This window comes from Toxotes jaculatrix, chromosome 2, assembly GCF_017976425.1.
Source record: "Toxotes jaculatrix isolate fToxJac2 chromosome 2, fToxJac2.pri, whole genome shotgun sequence".
NCBI lineage: Eukaryota > Metazoa > Chordata > Actinopteri > Toxotidae > Toxotes > Toxotes jaculatrix.
In genome coordinates this window covers 5,384,060-5,407,483 of record NC_054395.1, presented here as the reverse complement: position 1 = coordinate 5,407,483, position 23,424 = coordinate 5,384,060, and the positions used below count along the sequence as shown (strand labels likewise).

General features: G+C 41.5%; 2 protein-coding genes across 6 annotated transcripts in view; both read right to left on the bottom strand.

The window, feature by feature from the left end:
• Positions 1 to 1,854: 1,854 nt before the first annotated feature.
• On the bottom strand, positions 1,855 to 18,962 carry LOC121198997 (tumor necrosis factor receptor superfamily member 14-like). Of its 5 annotated transcripts, none has more exons than XM_041063426.1 (9): positions 18,828 to 18,962; positions 16,986 to 17,079; positions 16,452 to 16,577; positions 15,713 to 15,868; positions 13,376 to 13,463; positions 13,091 to 13,269; positions 12,941 to 12,972; positions 12,719 to 12,788; positions 12,462 to 12,598 (listed from the first exon to the last, which is right to left on the bottom strand). In XM_041063426.1, the coding sequence occupies exons 1-8, from the start codon at positions 18,894 to 18,896 to the stop codon at positions 12,729 to 12,731; spliced, it is 804 nt and encodes a 267-aa protein (XP_040919360.1). In that variant the 5' UTR covers positions 18,897 to 18,962; the 3' UTR covers positions 12,462 to 12,598; positions 12,719 to 12,728. The 5 variants fall into 5 exon arrangements, with proteins under 5 accessions (XP_040919393.1, XP_040919360.1, XP_040919369.1 ...); XM_041063435.1 differs by having other exon boundaries at positions 12,462 to 12,595; XM_041063443.1 differs by having other exon boundaries at positions 12,719 to 12,773.
• LOC121199043 (tumor necrosis factor receptor superfamily member 14-like) overlaps positions 3,437 to 23,424 on the bottom strand; it is a 751,306-nt gene continuing 731,318 nt past the window's right edge. The window contains exons 9-10 of the mRNA XM_041063493.1: positions 3,585 to 3,634; positions 3,437 to 3,466 (exon numbers count right to left, since the gene is read on the bottom strand). Coding sequence (XP_040919427.1) covers positions 3,450 to 3,466; positions 3,585 to 3,634 — 67 coding nt within the window. The 3' untranslated portion in view covers positions 3,437 to 3,449. The remainder of the gene's footprint in view (positions 3,467 to 3,584; positions 3,635 to 23,424) is intronic.

Sequence of the window (23,424 nt, the reverse complement as noted above, 5' to 3'; positions counted from 1 at the left end):
CCATCAGAAAACCATGGTTCTAACTATCTATTATAAATGTACATACTGCACACCTTGGTTACGGGTTATATTTCTACAACATTGTATATATTATTGTACATCTTATTCTCCTCCCTGTTTTTATTTTATTTGTTTTGTCTATTTTATTTTTTTATTTTACTTTTTAGTATTATTTTTATTCTTATTCTTATTTTCTTTTCATATATATGAAACAAAATAAATAAATATAAATATACATATGTGTATATATGTGTATATATATGTATATTTATACATATATGTGTACATATACATAAATACATAAATATATATAGATATATATAGATATAATGTATATAATGGAGAGTAGCTCTGAAAAATCTAAAAAGAAGCACATGGTTTGGATGGTCTGTCAACTGTCACACACACATTCCTCACAATGGAATCTCTGATTGTGAGGGCTGGTGGAGAAGCAGGCTGATGGAGGTGAGGGGGACATGTGGTCGTCTCTCTGGTTAACCCCTTTAAGTGGGAGGATTGAGACAGAGCTGTGTGCAGGGCCTTTGGACGCTTAGCCGAGCGTCCTGGGAGAGCCAGGGGGCCAGCGGACAGCGGTGCATGGCCAGGTGATGACTGTGAAGAGGAGTTTGGATGGAAGTGACAAGACAGCAGGAGGAAATCCAGCTCATCCAGGACGCTGTGCTCAGTTTGAGCTCACAGGGGGGAGGAGGAGGGAGAGGCTTTTTTTTCTCACAACCGTGGACTATGAACCATGACATCTGGTGTGGTGTGCAGCTGACTGGTTTTCTTTTCTGTCTGTTTTAGTCACATGATACACACAGGAGTTAGTACTTTGCATAACCATTGTTTCTGATGACTGCAGCCATGGGTCTTGGCATACTCTCCACCAGCTTCTGACATTGTTCTGCTGTCACAGCAGCCCATTCCTGTTGCACAAATTCAAACAAATTTGCTTTGTTTTTGGACTTGTGGTTCTCCATTTTGAGTTTGATGATTTTCGACAGGTTTTCAATTGATTGAGAGCTGGTGACTGAGCAGGCCAAGGCATGGTTTGAATGTTCTGGTTCTCCATCCAGGCTTTAACTGACCTTGCCGTGGCAAGGGGCATTGTCTTGTTGGAAAATCCAGTCACTCAAGGCAGGAAAGAGTTTTCCAGCTTTTCCAGTTTTTCAACCTGACTGTTCTCAAGAGTAGCCCTGTACGTGACCTGGTTCATTATCCCTTCACACAATTGCATTTGCCCCGTTCCACTTATACTGAAAAAACCCCAGATCATCACTGATCCACCCCACAAATCCTGACACTGGAACGGACGAGTGCACGGTCATCTCGTGGGGTAGAAAGACGTTTCCTGCCTTGACCAGTTAGCGATTTGGTAGTACCATGTTCGGCTTGTTTTTTCTTGGTGTAATGAATGACTGTCTTGTAGATCTTCAGTTTTTTGGCTACCTGCCTCTCACTCATGCCAATTTCCAGCAGTGCCAACTGTGGTGGAAAAACACTTTCCACCTGATGAGAAGTGAAATAAAATTCCTTAGACAATCTTTGTCTTTTGAGGTTTTATTACAAAATAAAATCTTCAGAGTAATCAATTTCTGCAGAAAGGACAGAGCTCACGCAGCAACACCATGCTACAGAGGTCTGACCCCGAGCTCCATGTTCCCAGGGCTTTTAATGTCTCTTTCTCATATACCAGGATTGCAGGGATGGCAGGGAAAGAATACAAGCTCGAGGTCAAGTGATAAAATTAATGAGCAACTGAGATAAAGTGTAAGTTATGCTCAGAGACACCGGACAGCAACAAAGATAAAGAATAGACAGTCTTTGTCCAAGACATAAGCAGGTGTCCTCACAAGGCACAATGAACAGCATACTCAGCACATTAGGTCACTTCAGGTCAAGTTGTATGTACTTCACACAGAATTGAATATACGAGTTTATGAGAGAGAATATATGGCTATATGATAAATTGGCATTACACCAACATGGCTGCCTTTGTGACTTCACATAATTCTTTTGTTTTAGACATTATGTGAGAGCTGACAAATTCTGAATTGTTCTACGGCTTGAATGTAAGCAGGAAACCACTTTCTGCCTTTGCATGTGCAGTGCTGCTTATGCCATGAAATGGCCTCTTATATACCCTGGGAATACAATTAAGCTTAAGCATGTCAAATAGGACATAAAGTATTATGTAATCAGCTGCATTTTTTGTTGTGTTCATTGTATTCTTCAGGTAATATACCTTTAGTGGTACCAGGCATTAAAATGAACAAGAAATTGAAGAAAACAAGGGTGATCTAATATTTTTTTCCATGACTGTATATTCAGTGCATTTATGTAATAGAACTTACACTGACCATTATTTACTGTCTGCAATAAAGTCACAAGAAGAAGCTAAAATGTCTGCAGGAGTGTTACGTAAAAGAAAATTAAAATCTGCAGCCACTTCATTAGTAAGATAGTTTTTCCTGACAGTTTGTTCTGGTGCATCCTGTTGGAAAAAAAACAACAACAGTAAAATGTGGCCTCTGTTATGAGTAGGCTGAATAACATGTTGAGAAAATTCATGCAGTTAATGCAGCAAATTTAAAACTCTCAAAGAGTGTTATTGCACGGCCACATGCAAGTTAAAATCACCTAAAATGATCATTCTGTTGTAGTTGGTGTGGATAACGGAAAGGTCTGAAAAATCTGAAGTAAAAGAAGCACTTGGTCTGTCAACTGTGTATTCATCAAAAGTAATATCTTTAAAACCAAGTGAAGCTGAGAGGATGCTTGCTGTACCCCCACCTTTCTTACCTTTCCTGGAGGAAAGTGAAAATTTGTGGTTTTCTGGTGAGGCTTCAGTAAGAGTGGCTGGTCCATCTGTGTTGAGTCATGTCTCGGTTTAATGATGTTTAATGATGTCAGGAAATTTCTCCATGATCAGAACGATGGTACCAAATGGCCGAGTGTCACCTGCCTTCATTCTCACATTCCTCACAATGGAATCTCTGATTATGACGGCTGACAGAGTAGCAGGCTGATGGAGGTGAGGGGAGCAGCGGACAGTGGTGCATGGCCAAGTGATGACTGTGAAGAGGAGTTAGGATGGAAGTGACAACACAGCCGGAGGAAATCCACCTCATCCAGGACGCTGTACCTGCTGCTCAGTTTGAGCTCACAGGGGGGAGGAGGAGGGGGAGGCTTTTTTTCTCACAACTGTGGACTATGAACCACGACAGCTGCTCTGGTGTGGAGCTGACTGGTTTCTTTGGTTTCACTCCCTGGAGTGGGTGGTGACTGGGATTGTGATCTCCAGCTCCTTTTTCCTTTTGGTTAAAATATAAATTAAATAAATGATATAATTGAATTAGATAAACATATTATTGCTATCTACCACAGTGCATTTATACACACACACACACACACACACACACACTTTCAAACATACCTCTGTGAGTCCTTCAACTTCTTCTGTTTCCTGAAATAAAAACAAAACCAATGAAAAACATTTTAATCAACAACATCATGACTCAGCAGAAAGTCTCATCATCCATTAAACCATGATAACATTTTCTTTGACTACACACAGATCTCACCTCTTTGACATAGTTTCTTCTTCCTGACAAAGTAAACTACAAAGGAAATTCTAAAAATCAATAAAAAAGAAAGTCCAACACAGGCCCAAATCGCTGTCCCATGTGAACTGTGTGGTCCACATTCAGCATCAGTTGAAGCAGTTCCTGCTCTTATCAGCTGAAGGTTTTGTGATTGACATCTGGAATGACAGAAGGACATTTTACAGGACAAAGTAAAGACACTACAAATCCACTGCAGTTGTAAGAAAGCAGGTGTGTCCATGTGTGATGTGAAGTTGGACTCACTGTGTGTGTGGCTGACAAGATGGAAATGTCCCATCTGAAAATGTCCCCCCACTGCAGTCAGAGCACACAGTGTCTCTGAGGGCTGTTCCTGTACAAACACACATTATATCCATGGTGAAAGTAGTTACTAGTGAACATCTCATATTATGAAAGGATCAAAGTGTTATATGACTCATCACATTTCATCAGACCTGTCTGATTTCCATTCAGTAGATTTAACAAAGCATTTGATTACTGAGATTTTTGAATCCAACACTTGAAAAATCCTCCCATTGAAAAACATTTCTTTGTTTCAGTTTCCAAAATGATTGTTCAGTCTTTACTATGTGAGCTATGATGAAATGTTCCAGTGCAGCTCTTCTCCCATAAGTGCACAGCAAGATGGGATTTAGATTGACTGGAAAGGAGAAATCACAGCAGCTTCATAACCAAAACAACTACTGTTTGACACAAGACTCATGTTAGACCACATGTTATTGAAGCATCAGTGATTCATGCAGATATTTAACCACAGGATGTTTATGTTCATATGTTCATGCCAGTAAACAACCAGATCTTTAAGAAGCTCCATTCATTGTATTTTAACACTTTAACAACACCAATCAATCACATCACATCAGTTTCAGGAGTCATGTTCTCCCACTTTATCTTTCCTTCATGTCACAGCAACAATTCAAGCTTATTACCTTGACAGGTGTGTGTGTGTGTGTGTGTGTGTGTGTGTGTGTGTGTGTGTGTGTGTGTGTGTGTGTGTGTGTGTGTGTGTGTGTGTGTGTGTGTGTGTGTGTGTGTGTGTGTGTGTGTGTGCGTGTGTGTGTGTGTGGTCAACTGTTACCATGGAGACTTTGAGAAAGTGACCCACAGCTAGCAGTTGACTGGATGCTCAACTGAGCTGCTCTAAGCTGTGACTTTTAGAGTTTGTTATAGTTTGAAAGTGTCAAACCAGAGCTACAGTATCATCTTAAAGTCAGCACAAGAAAACCAACCTTTCTCCCTGATGTATTGTCCTGGTTGACAGCTGCTGTGTCTCTGTGCTGCCACACAGTGGTTCTCTGTGAAGTCTATACAGTAGAATCCTTCCAGTGGTTCACAAAGTGTATCTGAGGTTGCTGTGCATGAAGTCTTTATCTTCAGACCAGAACCTGTCAACACATATACAGGTTACATATACAGACACTAAACTTCTATTCTGCTTCATCTACTAGAGAGACACTAGCAAAGTGTTTGTCTGACTAGATGTCAGAAAAACTAAAGATGATCTTTAGGTTTTATGACAGAATAAAAACTAAGTGGAGAATAAAACTGCTCGTACAGACCACCCAGTGGAAATCTGATTTCACTGTGGAAGGAAAAAGAGATGGAGGAAACAACTGACTGAAATATGAACAGAAATCTACCTGCATCACAGCTGGTGCAGGTAAAACAGTGTTTAAGTCCAGTAGGTTGATTCATGAAGGATCCATCCATGCAGGGCAAACAGGAAGTACTTCTGAGCTCTGTACAATCTGATTGAACGTGACCTCCTGTTGAGAAGAAAAGCAACAATTGAATTTGCTTCAGTTTAATGTTTGTATTGAATGAAAAGGTTTAATGTTGAGGGTAAAGCTCATGTTATGAGTTAGTCACAGTGACATGCTCTGCTGTCTACTACAGTGTCATTCTTATTACTACAAGCAGGTGGAGCCAAAGTTGGAAAAACTTCCAGCCTGTTCTTTTACTGTTGGAGTCAAACTCAGTCAGATGCAGGTCCTTCACCCACACATTTCACTTGTCAACATAAACGGCACCAACCATGGGAGAGAAACTGACGCCACTCTTCTGCACACAAGTGCTGGATTCTGCTGAGTCAGGTTGACACCTGACAGCATCACAAAGACTCCATATGTCACTACCACAGTCACATGTCCCTTTATCATTCAGTAGGATCTTACCAGCAAGACACATAGGACAGCATCTATCTTCTATCTGATATTGTGTTTGACGACACCTCAGGGTATTTCCACTGAAGACTTTGATCATAAGTATCTGTGAAGAATAAGACAAAGTTTTTAGTCTCAGTCAAGCCTGGTTGAAATGTTGACATGATCAAGAAGTGTCCTGAATGTCTCAAACAAAGAATGGCAAGATTAAAGACATGACTGACAGACACCATGAGGTGGAAAACAACTACCAGAAGAGGAGGGAAGGTGAGTGGAGGAGGACGCTGATGGAGGAGAGAGAGAAGATTGCTGAGGGGAGAGGATGATGGTCAGCTAGGACCAAAGAAGAAGAGAAAGATCAGGAGAAGAAGAAGAAAAAAAGGAAAAAAGGGGACATGGACTCATGTTTCAAAGGCCTGTTCTAGGGAGGACTCTGCCAATAAGTTACCCAGATGAGTGTGGAACCTGATGAGCTGATACTTAGTGATGTTCTGGGACTAAAAAGGAGGATCTGTGGTTCTGCTGCATCCATTTGGATCATTCTTCTTATTAACTGTCTTTGATGAGTCACTGACTTCAGAAATGTGCAACAATGAATTAGAGGAGTTCTTTCTCTTTCTTCAGTGTTTTGGTAAAAGAGCTGACAAACCATCATTTAAATGCATCATTTCCACTTGTTTCACTATGGATTTCAAAATAAAGTCTCCTTATTATTACTTCCTACATCTTTACAGCTGCTGTTTAAAGCTGCAGAGAAATGTTAGTGAGAGTGCAGACTGCTTGAACTCTGCAGGAATGTTGAGCTGCATGTGGACATTGAGAAAACATGACTGTCTCATCACAGAGAAGTTTGAGGAGACAAAGCTTTAATGCAGCTGATTCTGCTGCTGCATGAACCTGAGCTCAGCATTAACAGCACATGAGCCTCACAGGACTGAAACAGGGTTTAACAACCACAGTGATTTAGCAAAGCAGCTCACAGCCCCTCCATCCCACCACTGGAGAGACCATTATAACCTATGACAAACTTTCAGAAACAGCTCTACTTTTGAAACAGACTCCCACTACCACTTCCTGTCACCCACACAGGTGTTGAAGCTGATGAAGCCTCTGACAAACAGAGAAGCAGCTTCAAGTTCTCAGCTGATATTTGCATTTTCTTTCTTTGGACTCTGAAATGATTGTATATGAGTGACAGAGAGAGAAAGAGTCAGAAATCAGAAATGTTGGAGAGGAGGAGCAATGTGCTTTATACATTACTGCCTGACAAATACAAGCTTCCTGTCATTTTCTGCAATAAACTACTTTACCAACAGAGATGCAGCTGTCACAGGTTTTCTTGTAGAAGTCATTTTAAATGGCAGGTTGGTAGTTTTCATCAGATGAAGACACCATGACTGAGATTTGGGACGAGGTGAGTAACATCCCAAACAGGAGGAGAAGACCTGGAGACAAAAAGACATCAGATAAAAACTGCACTAACCAGCAGGTAACCTGGTTACTGTGGCTGACAGATTAAGGTTAACCTGGTTGACACAGGATGATTGAACCTGGAGTTGGACTGGACTCAGATTTCACAGCTCACTGCTCTGATCAGAGTTGACATTATTCCAACTTCAGCTTGTTTCCTGGTAGCTGGTAAAACGGCTGAGATCTTGACTCATTCTGTAGCCTCTGTCCACACAGCACAGCTCACACTGATTATCTGTGCTCTGATATCTCATGAGAGCAGATGTTTTACAAGACTGATCAACATGATGAGTGAAGCAGGATGAAGCACAATTTGATCCAAAAATAATTCAATGATCCAAAGTTCAACTGAAAGTGAAAGTTTCCACAACTGAACAACAGCTTAGAGCAGTTTTTACAGAGTTCCAGTCGTTCTCTTACTTTGAAAAACACGATTAACCAAACCAGTACAGACCAAGCAGACAGCACAGCTACAACTAAAGATCCGCTCTAGTCCAACAGCAGAGGATCAGGGCGAGGTCTCTGTTCTCTGATCACAGGCCTCACTTTTCATTTCAGTGGAACCATCCTTTATTAATATTGCTGCATTAGAAGCTGCTCACTCTGCAGGTAGAGAGCAGTTAGACTGCTGCTGTCTCAGACTGTCTTTTCGTTTATTTTGTCTGTTAAATCTATAAGATGTCATGACATGACAGCTGTGACATGTCAAGAAACACATGTCTATATATTTATAAATATCTTGTGTAAGCGATCAAAAAATAAAACGTGTGTATTTTCATGTAATGAAGATCAGATAAGACTTTATTGATCTCACAGCGGGAAACTTTTCTTGTTAGGTAGCTCACAAGAAAAACAGTATAAAAGGACAAAGCACAGAAAAACAAGAAGTGTTTATGAAATTCAAGTTCAAAAAATGTACAAAAAAATAGCGTATAAACATATAAAACAATAAAAAATGGCTATATACTAATTTACACGATGATGGAGGAGTGATGAGGAGGATACTGTGAGAAAGAAAAAATATGAGCGGTGTTGTCCATAATGGATATCAGCTAACATCCTCCTCTCACCCACCTCCTCCAGTGTCCAGCAGGCAGCCCCCTCCCTCCTGACCAGCTTGTTCAGTCTGTGCTGCCCGCTCCTCAGCAGACCACGGCATAATGGACAGCGCAGGCTACCACAGAGTCATACAACGTCTTTAGCAGAGGACAATAACAGTCAGGTTATTTCATATTATAGGGTACTCCGGTTTCCTATGTGTGTGTGCCTGTGTGGTTTTCTGTCTTTTATCGGCCCTGTGATTGAGGGTGTACCCGCCTCTCGCCCGTAGTCAGCTGGGATAAGTTCCAGCTCCCCCCGCACCCTGACGGTAAGAGGTATAGAAGATGAATGAATGGGATAATATTATGTGGTTTCACGAATACCAGAGAAAAGTTCAGTTTACTCACCGTCTCAGGGTGTAGCTCCCTCTATTGCGTGGTTTCCGGTCACAGAGCTCAGAGTAGTTCAGGGACCAGCCCCCTGCTAATCGTCAGAAAGAATGCAGGTCAATTTCCGTATTTCCTTCACTTTTCCAGCTTGCAGTTACCTGCTTGTTGTAAGATGAAGCCATTTAGCATGTTTAGCTTGGAATACGAATAATGTTGTTATAAGAGTGGTATGTCCCAAGAATCTGGGCAGTGTATATGTTCTGTGTGTGTTTGTGTGTGTGTGTGTCCTGTTGTGTGTGCGCGTACCTGTTGTGTGAGCGTGCATGTGTGCGTGCGCGTGCCTGTTCGGTGGATGAGCGTGCGGAAGTGTGCGCGAGAGAGTAGGCCTATGAGGTATGCTGGAACGTTAGAATGAGCAGGTTGTACGTTAGCGGCCGGAGGTTTAAATATAGTGAGCATAGGAATTAACAATAAAGTTGAAGCCTGCCAGGTGAGCAAGACTCCCGGCGCGTTCTTGTTGGAGTTCTGCCGTAGCGTGAGTGACAAGGAGGGGGTGTTAACCACGAGCAGGTACCGCTCGTCCCTGGAGCTTTCACAGTTCCTCTGTGCTCTCGGACCACGGTCGGGGAGCCGCACAGAAATGGTTAACAATATATTACAGTTGGCAAATAAAATATTTACAGATATTAAAAGATAATAATATAAAAGAACCCTGATATCATATGGTACACCCGTTCCTCTGGTAGGGTAGTTAGTCCGTAACTAGACCAGAGGTGTAAAGTAATTAAGTAAATGTTCTCCAGTAGGCCTACTGTGTACAACATTTTGATGTACTTGTACTTTACTTGAGTATTTCCATTTAATGCTACTTTCTTCAAACAGTTAGTGGATACTGTGTGCTCAGCAGCTTACAGTTATGATAGGAAACAGCACAGAAGCAAAAGCCGGTCTGATTTGGTTTTCCCTCCAAAACAATCGGTTAAAGCTGCCCGGTTAGCTCAGTTGGTAGAGCACGAGACTCAGTCGCTTGGGGTCGTGGGTTTGAGCCCCACTCCAGATGGCACCACCTCCTATGGGCTCACCACCTGTGCGAGGTGCCGTAGGACTACTGCATTGTGGACTGGGCAGGAGTCGCCCCCGTGATCTGGGCCTGGACCCAGATAAGCAGCAGATGATGACATGACAATCAGTTACAATTATGAAAATTACATCTGACCGTTAAAAAAATAACTAATAACAAATATCTTTCATTTTGGAATTTTTTTTGGAAAGCTTGTTAGAAATTCAAATTCTGATTCTCAGAACAGTTATAAATAGATAACCTCTGCAAAACAGCAAATTCATGCTCCAGAACAATGATAAATATCTTGTTCTACATAATAACAGTGAGGAGCTCGACAGTCGTCATAATAAATGTAATAAATGATAAAATAGATTTTATTTCCTGATCAGTAAGTCATGGTTTTCATATGTTGCTGTAGCTGATAGACGGTCAGTCAGTCGGTCATGGACAATTGTGACAAACACAGGACAAACACAGCTGAACAGTACTGTGCAAAGCTTTTAGAGATCAAGACTGAGCATAGCAACAAGACACAAAGTGGTCATCCTGCATCAGCATGGTCCCTCACAGGCAGACAGGTGTTTCCAGATGTGCTGTCCAAGGCAACTGAGGACCACAGTGTAAATGGAGTTGGGTATTTGGTCTGAATTAATGGTCTCCTCAGTGCTGAGAGGAACGGACAGATTCTCATCCATCATGCAGTATCATCATGGAGGCGTCTGAATTCTGAACTCTTTCTGCAGCATAACAAGGAGCCCATACACACAGTCAGAGTCATGAAGAACTGTCTTCAGAGACAAGAACAAGGAGTCCTGGGACAGATGGCCTGGCCCCCACAGAGACCAGATCTCAGCATCATGGAGTCAGTCTGGGATCACATGGAGAGACGGAGACACTGAGACAGACTCCACAATACTTGGAAGAACCTTCCTGCCCAAAACCTGAAAAACTGTGTGTGAGAGTCCTGAGGAGAACTGGAGCTGATTTAAAGTGTGGTCACTCCAAACATTGATTTTAGTCAGTTTGTTTCTGTTACTACTCTGTGTATGAAGTGAACTGCAGTCCCAGGTCGTCAGGACAAACAAGACAAGAAGAGCTCGAGCAGTTAAAGCTAAAAAAGATCATCAATTAGAACAAAGAGGAAGAGACGTCTCTTTTCAGAGAAGTGATCTGTCCCATAAAGGATCTGATGTTTGCCATAATGTAATATACTGCCCTCTTGTGGCCACAGAAGGTTATTGTCTCTGGACAAAAGGCTGAACACACCCAAGTCTGGGTCCATGATCTGTGGGTGTGTGTGTTGCTGCGATTAATGAACATGATATATTCCCTTTGATTTCCAATTAAGATTAAGTCATAAGTTTCATTGTTATCTGTTTAACAAATATATAAGTGGAAATATGCAGCATCATGTCAATCAGATCACTGAAAAACTGAGTCATCATTCCTACAGGATCCTGACAGGGACAAAAGAGTTTACAATAAAGTGACAACTAATACAGAGCAACATATTTTAATAGATCAGTCGAATCATTTTGCTCTTGGAGGCTTTTCATGTGTCCACTGGTTTTAAAACAGCTTCTAACAAACAGAGGGAGAGTTTATCACTAAATAACAACCTAATAAATATTATAGCTTCATTTTAATTAAACAGAGATTCTTTATCCCGACAGAATTTCTGACTGTGTTGATGCTTTTACTCTTAATCCATCACTGCAGCTCAGAATAACATGAGGAGATTTAGAACTAAACACTAAACCCTCTGATGTCTTTTATTTTCACTATTTGATGTTAAGTATTATATATTATATATAATATTTCCCATGATTATAAATGAACATTTCAGTCAGATTGACCTCACCAGACATGAACTACTTTTCTTCTTCTCCTTTTTTTCCCTGCTTCACATGTTCATAATCGTTTCAGTAAGAAATGCTTGGACTTGTTTACAGTTTATCTTTAATCTGACTTTATCAACTGTAAATTATTTCTAGCATCTCTTTTCTGTTCTAGTCATGTGATCATGATGTTTACATTTTACCTTGTTGAATTTCACCTTTGTATTTCATGTTACTCGTGGTTTTTTATTTTTTCTGGACACATGTATTTAGAGCCAACTGACATCTTCCCTGACTCAAGACTTTAATGATTTTCAAAATACATGTAAAATAAAGGTAAAAGTGCATTTGTTCATATAAATGTGAGAGTTGAACAGAGTTTAAAGAAGGAGACTGAATAAAGGAGGAGACGCTTCACTTCTGTCCTGCAGAGCTGGAGGAACAAGAAACTACAAGAAGATGAAAAAATAAAGCTCCTGCAAACCAAGTGTCTGTTGTAGCAACAACACACTCAGCCCATAAAAACATTTGACCAAGTATCTTCTTTCACAGCACTGAGAAGAGCAGTGTGTTTGGCTTGGTGCTTCATCAGGTGAATAACATGCTGAAGCCTTTTAATGAAGCTGATGTAGCTCTGTGGTGTGTCATCATCACCACACACACCTGCTCACCTGCTGCTGTGTTCTCCACACAGTCCACCTCTTTACACCTTCACCTCCACATTACTCCATTAAAGTGCAATATCAGTGTGCTGTTTGTCCTTATTTCTGACAGATAAAGTCCAGGTTGAGAGCTGTCTCTGTCCACCAGAGAAGATCAGTGAAGGTCCAGACTGTAGAGCAGCAGTTCTATAGAGGACGACTTCACTTTTCTCACAGCAGCTGTTTTATTTCTGTTCCCTGCAAAGACAATGATCCAGCACCCAACTGGATTCTAACTGGATTCTACAGCACATTAACTCTGAGGTGGACAGACAGTGTTTATCTGCTGATGTCCAGGTCGTCTCCTGCTGAGGACAGAAATACGTTTACTTAAAGCAGAAAGCTCTGGTACATTTGTAAAGATGTCAGCTCAGACAGACAGTCCTCAGTCAATGAAGATTTCAAGGAAGAAAACACTGCTGTCTTACCTGCTGCTGTTCACTCTGCAATCATCAGTGGTGTTTCTGATCCAGCTGTGTTTTCCTTTTGGTTCAAATATGAATAAATAAATGACACAATTTAATTAGATAAACACAGTATTGTCATCTACCACAGTGCATCCACACACACACACACACACACACACACACACACACACACACACACACACACACACACACACACACAAAGAGAGAGAGTAACAAACATACCTCTGTCTGACTGCTTCCATTTCCTCTGTTTCCTGAAATAAAAACAAAACCAATAAAAAACATCTTAATCAACAACATCATGACTCAGCAGAAAGTTTTATCCTCCATTAAACCATGATAACATTTTCTTTGACTACACACAGATCTCACCTCTTAGACGTGTTTTCTTCTTCCAGACAAAGTAAACTACAGAGGAAATTATGCAAATTATTGATAAAGAAAGTCCAACACTGATCCCAATCACTGTCCCATATGAACTGTGTGGTCCACATTCAGCATCAGTTGAAGCAGTTCCTGCTCTTATCAGCTGAAGGTTTTGTGATTGACATCTGGAATGACAGAAGGACATTTTACAGGACAAAGTAAAGACACTACAAATCCACTGCAGTTGTAAGAAAGCAGGTGTGTCCATGTGTGATGTGAAGTTTGACTCACTGTGTGTGTGGCTGACAAGATGGAAATGTCCCATCTGAAAATGTCCCCCCACTGCAGTCAGAGCACACAGTGTCTCTGAGGGCTGTTCCTGTACAAACACACATTATATCCATGGTGAAAGTAGTTACTAGTGAACATCTCATATTATGAAAGGATCAAAGTGTTATATGACTCATCACATTTCATCAGACCTGTCTGATTTCCATTCAGTAGATTTAACAAAGCATTTGATTACTGAGATTTTTGAATCCAACACAGAGCAATCTGTCTCTGTGGATATTTTCATGTTGCCACAGTCACAGCAACTTTCCTGACTGGATGAAGAAGATGAGATGAGCTGCTGTCTGTGACTGTAACGTACAATTCCTTCCCCAGACATGGAGCTGTGGCACCATGTCCTGTCTGATGTCTGGTGTTTGGGCTGCAGCATGGCAGGTATCAGTGAGCAGGGGACACTGACAGCTGAAATGTGAGCTGTACCAACAAATGTTTTCAGTCTGACTGAAATCGCCCCAAGGGGCTGCTGAGTGGACAATAATATTCAGACTTGCAAAGGAAAAATAAACTCTTTTGAATAGAGCCAATGTAGCTGGAAGCTGGAGCATATCCAACATAAGATAAGATATGATAGCGCTTTATTGATCCCACAGCGGGGAAAATAGGCAAAATTTTAGGCTGCTGATGGTGATCTTTTTTGGGCCCTAAATGACTCCTGGTCAGTGACTCTCACTCCAGTCATTATGCATTATGGTGTTTTGAGAAACTGGCCAGAAGTCATATTATTCAAAGACTTCCACCCACATTCAACCCCCACCAGTTTGCATACAGGGATAACAGATCGACAGAGGATGCTATAGCCATAGCCCTCCACACAACCCTGACCCATCTGGAACAGAAAGACAGTTATGCCAGGCTTCTTTTCACTGACCGTAGCTCGGCATTTAACACAATCATCCCTAACAGACTGGCAACGTAACTAAACAACCTTGGCCTCCCACACCCCACCTGCCTCTGGATCAAGGACTTCCTTTGTGACTGCTCACAGAGAGTCAAAATAAGGCCTCACCTTTCCCCAGCACTCAACCTCAACACCAGCTCAGGGAGGTGCACTGAGTCCCCTACTTTACACTCTCTATACCAGGGGTGTCAAACTGTTCCACAAAGGGCCGGTGTGGCTGCAGGTTTTTGTTCCAACCAATCAAGAACACACAGTTTGACCAATCAGCTTTCTGAAGACTGAGATCAGTTGATTAAATGAGTCAAGTCTGGTGTGCTGCTGCTTGGTTGGAACAAAAACCTGCAGCCACACCGGCCCTTTGTGGAACAGGTTTGACACCTCTGCTCTATACAAATGACTGCACCCCCATCCACCCAAGCAACTCCATTTTGAATTTTGCTGACGACACAACAGTGATCGGGCTCATCTCAGGGGGAGATGAGTCTGCATACAGGGCTGAGGTGGAAAAACTGTCATCATGGTGCAGAAATAACAACCTGGCCCTCGATACCACAAAAACTAAGGAAATAATAGTGGACTTCAGGAGGAACAGATCTGACACTCAGCCCCTATACATCAATGGGGACTGGGTGGATAGGGTCTCTGACTTCAAATTTCTGGGCCTGCACCTGGATGATGACCTAACCTGGAAAACCAACACCACTACACTGATCAAGAAGGCACAGCAGCGACTCCACTTTCTCAGGGTCCTGAAAAGCAACGCTCTAGCCAGGGGTGCAAGGCACTACTGGTATCCTTCAACAGATGCTCTGTTGAAAGTGCACTGATGTACTGCATCCCAGTGTGGTTTGCCAGCTGCACTGCTCGGGAAAAGACAGCGCTCCAGAGTGTCATCAGCACAGCACAGAAAATCATCGGCTCTCCCCTCCTTAAAGGAGCTGTACAGCCTCCAGCATCCAGAGGGACGCATCCCACCCAGCACATCACCTGCTCCAACTGCTACCTTCTTTTTTGCAGCAAGATGTACATTTCTGTTTTTATACACACATACATAGATATATATTTTATTATATTTATTATTTTGTGCAAAGGAAATAAAGATTCTGATTCTGGATGTGACACAGGTTTGGTTTCATACCTTAATCTGTTCAAATGAGCTTGTTGTTATTTTCCATGCACTGAACATTGTAACTAATCAGCTTCAGTGGTTTGACTCAGTTCAGTCAGTTGATCATCCAAAAGCTCCATCACTGACAGCTACCAGCTGACTGGATGCTCAACTGAGCTGCTCTAAGCTGTGACTTTTAGAGTTTGTTATAGTTTGAAAGTGTCAAACCAGAGCTACAGTATCATCTTAAAGTCAGCACAAGAAAACCAACCTTTCTCCCTGATGTATTGTCCTGGTTGACAGCTGCTGTGTTTCTGTGCTGCCACACAGTGGTTCTCTGTGAAGTCTATACAGTAGAATCCTTCCAGTGGTTCACAAAGTGTATCTGAGGTTGCTGTGCATGAAGTCTTTATCTTCAGACCAGAACCTGTCAACACATATACAGGTTACATATACAGACACTAAACTTCTATTCTGCTTCTTCTACTAGAGAGACACTAGCAAAGTGTTTGTCTGACTAGATGTCAGAAAAACTAAAGATGATCTTTAGGTTTTATGACAGAATAAAAACTAAGTGGAGAATAAAACTGCTCTATCAGGCCGGGCTCGGACCGGGGACTCAAATGCAACAACTCAACGCTGGCTCAGGTGAGTAAAGGGAGGTTTATTCACAAGCAGGGGTCAGTACAAAGTGGTCAGAAGAATAAGGCAAAGGTATCCAAATCGTTAGGCAAACTCGAGAAACACAACACATTAGGGCAGGGCCAGGTAATCAAACAGGCAGGAAACACAGGAAGGCAGGAAGTAATTCTGAAACGAGACAGAGGTTAGAACAACAAAATAAAACAGAGGCACACAAACTAGGATGACAAGCAGGAATGAAAGCCATAACCTGATTCAGGGGCTAGAGGTGACATGCTCGTACAGACCACCCAGTGGAAATCTGATTTCACTGTGGAAGGAAAAAGAGATGGAGGAAACAACTGACTGAAATATGAACAGAAATCTACCTGCATCACAGTTGGTGCAGAGAAAACACTGTTTAAGTCCAGTAGGTTTATTCATGAAGGATCCATCCATGCAGGGCAAACAGGAAGTACTTCTGAACTCTGTACAATCTGTTTTAACACGACTTCCTGTTGAGAAGAAAAGCAACAATTGAATTTCCTTCAGTTTAATGTTTGTATTGAATGAAAAGGTTTAATGTTGAGGGTAAAGCTCATGTTATGAGTTAGTCACAGTGACATGCTCTGCTGTCTACTACAGTGTCATTCTTATTACTACAAGCAGGTGGAGCCAAAGTTGGAAAAACTTCCAGCCTGTTCTTTTACTGTTGGAGTCAAACTCAGTCAGATGCAGGTCCTTCACCCACACATTTCACTTGTCAACATAAACGGCACCAACCATGGGAGAGAAACTGACGCCACTCTTCTGCACACAAGTGCTGGATTCTGCTGAGTCAGGTTGACACCTGGCAGCATCACAAAGACTCCATATGTAACTACCACAGTCACATGTCCCTTTAACATTCAGTAGGATCTTACCAGGAGGACACATAGGACAGCATTCGTCCTGCATCTGATAGTCTGCTGGATGACATGTCAGAGTATTTCCACTGAAGACTTTGATCATAAGTATCTGTGAAGAATAAGACAAAGTTTTTAGTCTCAGTGAAGCCTGGTTGAAATGGGGGGAGAGGATGATGGTCAGCTAGGACCAAAGAAGAGAAAGATCAGGAGAAGAAGAAGATAAAGAGGAAAAAGGGACATGGACTGTTCTAGGGAGGACTCTGCCAAGTTACCCAGATGAGTCTGGAACCTGATGAGCTGATACTTGAAGTATGTTTAACTGATCTGTTTCGTCTGGTTTCATTGATAAATAAATAAATCCATCCCTTTATTTATATTCAGAAGAGCAAAGTCCTTTGGACTTTCCCACAAAGGGGACATGGACTCATGTTCCAAAGGCCTGTTCTAGGGAGGACTCTGCCAAGTTACCCAGGTGAGTCTGGAACCTGATGACCTGATACTTAGTGATGTTCTGGGACTAAAAAGGAGAATCTGTGGTTCTGCTGCATCCATTTGGATTAGGGATGCACCGAAATGAAAATTCTTTGCCTTAAACTGAAACCCGAAACACCGAAAGAAATTATTTTGCCAATTATTAGTACCATATTGCATTTATGGCTATGACTGTGTACTAACCTCATTAAAATTACAAGGCATTGCGATTACATAAATTAATATGAATGTTTCAAAGAATAAATCAATTTAAACAAGATTGTAAAATGAAATATGTTCTCTCATAAAAACACAAAGTGCATGTAAGTCAAGTGTATTTTAAAATTTTCGCTGTAGGCCTACAACATAATAGTGTATCAAAACAAAGTTTGCCTTAGCTCATATGTTAACCGTAGGTCTTTAACAACAACAAATGCACCAAGTGTTGCCACAGACGGAGTGGCGGACGTTTTTTTACGTTTTTTTCTGCGCTGCATTCCTCTCATATTCAGCACAGCGATCGAGATGTTTGGATTTAAGGTGTAAATTAAACCCGACGTGAACAAATTCTTTGCAGATGCGCTCCCTCTTGAAATTTCGACAATACATTTTGCTAATCGCTATCCGTGTGTCTCTCTCAGATTTACAACCCGTCCACACCGCGGACATGTTGGCCCTTCCAGACACGCTCGTACTGGCCGCGGTTTTCGCTTGCGTCATCACAACATCCTGTTTCGGCCATGTTGTTTCGGTGATAAAAGTCTTTCGGCCGAAGATTTTCGGTGGCCGAAAATTCGGTGAATCTCTAATTTGGATCATTCTTCTTATTAACTGTCTTTGATGAGTCACTGACTTCAGAAATGTGCAACAATGAATTAGAGGAGTTCTTTCTCTTTCTTCAGTGTTTTGGTAAAAGAGCTGACAAACCATCATTTAAATGCATCATTTCCACTTGTTTCACTATGGATTTCAAAATAAAGTCTCCTTATTATTACTTCCTACATCTTTACAGCTGCTGTTTAAAGCTACAGAGAAATGTTAGTGAGAGTGCAGACTGCTTGAACTCTGCAGGAATGTTGAGCTGCATGTGGACATTGAGAAAACATGACTGTCTCGTCACAGAGTAGTTTGGGAAGACAAAGCTTTAATGCAGCTGATTCTGCTGCTGCATGAACCTGAGCTCAGCATTAACAGCACATGAGCCTCACAGGACTGAAACAGGGTTTAACAACCACAGTGATTTAGCAAAGCAGCTCACAGCCCCTCCATCCCACCACTGGAGAGAGACAGAAATGAGAAATGTTGGAGAGGAGGAGCAATGTGCTTTATACATTACTGCCTGACAAATACAAGCTTCCTGTCATTTTCTGCAATAAACTACTTTACCAACAGAGATGCAGCTGTCACAGGTTTTCTTGTAGAAGTCATTTTAAATGGCAGGGTGGTAGTTTTCATCAGATGAAGACACCATGACTGAGATTTGGGACAAGGTGAGTAACATCCCAAACAGGAGGAGAAGACCTGGAGACAAAAAGACATCAGATAAAAACTGCAGTAACCAGCAGGTAACCTGGTTACTGTGGCTGACAGATTAAGGTTAACCTGGTTGACACAGGATGATTGAACCTGGAGTTGGACTGGACTCAGATTTCACAGCTCACTGCTCTGATCAGAGTTGACATTATTCCAACTTCAGCTTGTTTCCTGGTAGCTGGTAAAACGGCTGAGATCTTGACTCATTCTGTAGCCTCTGTCCACACAGCACAGCTCACACTGATTATCTGCTCTGATATCTCATGAGAGCAGAGGTTTTACAAGACTGATCAACATGATGAGTGAAGCAGGATGAAGCACAATTTGATCCAAAGATAATTCAATGATCCAAAGTTCAACTGAAAGTGAAAGTGAAAGTTTCCACAACTGAACAACAGCAGCGGATCAGGGCGAGGTCTCTGTTCTCTGATCACAGGTCTCACTTTTCATTTCAGTGGAACCATCCTTTAATATTGCTGCATTAGAAGCTGCTCACTCTGCAGGTAGAGAGCAGTTAGACTGCTGCTGTCTCAGACTGTCTTCTCGTCTATTTTACGTCTCTTCAATCTATAAGATGAGCTGTGACACTTCAGGAAACTATATATTTATAAATATCTTGTGTAACCGATCAAAAAAAAGATGAATGGATGGGACAATATTACGTGATTTCACGAATAACAGAGAAAAATTCAGTTTACTCACCGTCTCGGGCTGTACCCCCCCCCCCCCCCCCCCCCCCCCTCCCGTATCACGTGGTTTCCGGTCATAGAGCTCAGAGTAGTTCAGGGACAATCGGACACATGATTTCTCTGAACACTGAGCAGTGAAGCTCGAGAGGAACAGACAGGTGCTCATCCATCATTCAGTTTCACCATGGAGGCGTCTGATTGGTCCATAATTCTTTCTGCAGCATAACAAGGAGCCCATACACACAGTCAGAGTCATGAAGAACTGTCTTCAGAGACAAACACAAGGAGTCCTGGGACAGATGGTCTGGCCTCCACAGAGACCTGATCTCAGCATCATGGAGTCAGTCTGGGATCACATGGAGAGACGGAGACACTGAGACAGACTAAAGCCACAGAAGAACTGTGGCAAGTTCTCCACAATACTTGGAAGAACTTTCCTGCCCAGAAGCTGAAAAACTGTGTGTGAGAGTCCTGAGGAGAACTGGAGCTGATTTAAAGTGTGGTCACTCCAAACATTGATTTGAGTCAGTTTGTTTCTGTTACTACTCTTTGTATGAAGTGAACTGCAGTCACAGGTCGTCAGGACACACAAGGCAAGAAGAGCTCGAGCAGTTAAAGCTAAAAAAAGATCATCAATTAGAACAAAGAGGAAGAGACGTCTCTTCTTACATGTCAGAGAAGTGATCTGTCCATTGACATTTGATCAGGAATGTTTTTCTAAAACTTTAAAGAAATTAATTTACTATAATTCAGATCTAAGACTAACGTCAATAAGGCTGCATATTCTGTCCTCAGTGTGACCCAACAGTACCATTTGACAAAAACAACCAATGAAAGGGCAGCAGAAAAAAAATACTAGAAAACAGTGTCATGCTCAAGAATATTCACCAGGTGGCAAGAAAATGCCAAAAATAACTACAGATTTTTCACAGAATATGATACTGCAGCTACAGTTACTACACAAAAGAAAGGAGAGGAGGAGAAAAGGAGCATTAAGCCATGATCATAGTTACAGAATCTACACAAACAAGATCATTCAGTGTAGTATGTTTTTGGTAGGTAACAATTTTCTGAGACATCATGAAAAGTAGCTGGTTTAAGGAGGGAAACTGTTTCTGTGAAGAACCAGTCTTTGTATTTAAATAAGGTGGAAGCTTCTGGGTCGTCTTGTTGATGAACCACTGTTTGTTATGATACAGTTTTGGTGTAACAGAGGCTTTAATATGTGACCTGTGGATCATTAGAATGAAGAATAACATTGTTGTTTTTCTTTGGAGCCAAAGAGCAGAACACTGACTCTGGAGGGAAGCAGAAAGACACACACAGAGGCTTTGTCTTTCACACATACTGTCCTTAACATGATTATAAAGCACAAAGTCAGTTATATTAAAAAAAAAACTCTTTCAAATGAGACTGTGACAGTTAAATTCCTTTAATTTTTAAGTTACATTTTCATTCTTATTTCTCAGCATGTGTGTGTTCTGCTTATCTGACTGTTCAAATGTTTTGACCGTACCATTCTCACCATACACACACACATACTCACACAGATGCACATATGTTACATCCCCAAGGGGAATAGGATAGCCACACACTGTCAAGGAAAACAGAGAGTCAGAGTAGTGGACAATACAAAATGATTTATTTTTAGTTGCTTTCAATTCACAGAGGGTTCACAACAATGTGGGGGAGGATGAGCCAATGAGGTTGTGTCAAATAAATGAAATCAATAAAACAAAACCAGGTCTGACCACCCCCTACCTCTGAAAACCAAATCCAAACAAAAAAAGGGCTAACTAGCTTCTCTGAAAAGGTGGTTTAACTAAAACCAATACAGGGGGTGGCATCAACCACTAACATGGTGTGTATAACAAAATAAACTACGTCAGTGAAATGTTACCTATGGTTCTTAACCTCCCTCCACATACTTCTTGCTGAACAAACATTACCTCAAAGTGTTCTTCTCAGGCAGGCAGGCAGCAAGGGGAAAAAAGAGAGAGCCACTCTGCAAGGTCAGTCCTTTTATTCTAGTTTATATCTTAGATGCCCATGAACATGTGAGAGGTGGAGGACAGGGCTGCACAGGTGGAGGAGGGGAACATGGAGGTGGAGGAGGAGGCTGTGGAGGGGGACATGTATTTAAAATTTTCATGTCCTGTTTCTCAGAGACAGGAAATTTCAAAATGACCACCATCACACCTCAGACTGCTGGCTGTTGTATTTTACTGTGTGTCAGGAAATCAGAAACATCAAAGATCCCTCCAGACTTTTTGAAGACATACAGAAATACTCTGCTTTGAATAATAACTGGTCTGATCTGGTTTTCCCTCCAAAACAATCAGTTAAAATTCTAAAAATTACATCTGACCTTTAAAAGAATCAGTGAGTATGCAAATATCTTTCATTTCAAAAGTTTTGTTTGGAAGGATTGTTAGAAATTCAAATTGTGATTTTCAGAACAGTTTACAATTAAAATACATTTTCAGTTTCCTATCCTCAATTCGTAGTTTTCATATGTTGCTGGGGCTGATAGACGGTCAGTCAGTCATACCAAACACAGCTGTACAGTGCTGTGCAAAGCTTTTAGAGTTTAAGACTGAGCCTAGCATCAAGACACAAAGTGGTCATCCTGCATCAGCAAGGTCCCTCACAGGCAGACAGGTGTTTCCAGATGTGCTGTCCAAGCCAAAACTGAGGATGTGGACTCACCTATGCACGAAAACAGAAGAACTGAGGTGCAGAAAAATACAGTCAATGCAGTCAGTCTCTCCTGACTGACTGATGATGAGTTCACATTTGAAACATACGTCCAAAATACCTGTTACACAGTTTTGGACACTTAACATACTGTTTTATTCTGACCACATTCTGCTAACATCCTGGAACAACCTCTACGTAACCTGTTAACCTTTCACCTCCCAGATGTGACGTACACTATGTGTGGTCAGGTAAACCTATTAGCCCATCAGAACACTGTGGTCTGTTAGGGTATCAGCTTTGCTTCTCTCATTTCCCTCTGTTTGTCCCATTGCTTCCCCTCCTAATGTTTCACATTTGTCCCCAGTCTGTCTCCACCACTCAAATCTACAACAAACTTCCCTTTAGTTATCTTCAGTCTCAGAATGAAATGTGCAGAAATTAGTTTTGAGTAAATTTATTGAAAAGAAATAACAGTCAACAGTCACAGGAACATTTTGGCAACATAGTTATATATTCTTATAGGAATTCAACTACAAAACACTAGTCTTTACTAGTCTTTTCTGAAGCATTGCCCCCACAAAGTGTATAAACAATAACAATAAATAAGAATAAAATAAAATAAAATATACAAAACAAAAATGTGATGAACAATCCACAACAGTCCACTCTAATTAGCACATGTAGGACAGTATGCAAGTGTGTGTGTTTGCAGATGTTGTGGTGTCAGGTTTTGTGTAATGTGTTAAGAATCCATCTAGGCTTCACCCCTCCTCACCCTTGTGTGCTTCACCCATCTGTGTGTACTTCAGTGAGGGAAATTCCTTTGGTTGTTGCCCTTGCAGCACTTGTTGCTGCCTTGTGTGCCTCTCTGCCTGCTATTGCTGCATCGCAAGGAGTAAACACTCATGCTTTGTATGCATGTGTTGGGTGCTTGAAAGGCACTGGTATTCTTCAATGTGTGCATATCCATCTGTGTTCTACTTATCCTAGACCTGATTCTCCATCCCCTGCTATGTCTCCCACACACATCTCCACTATGTCTCCCACACAAACACCTCTAC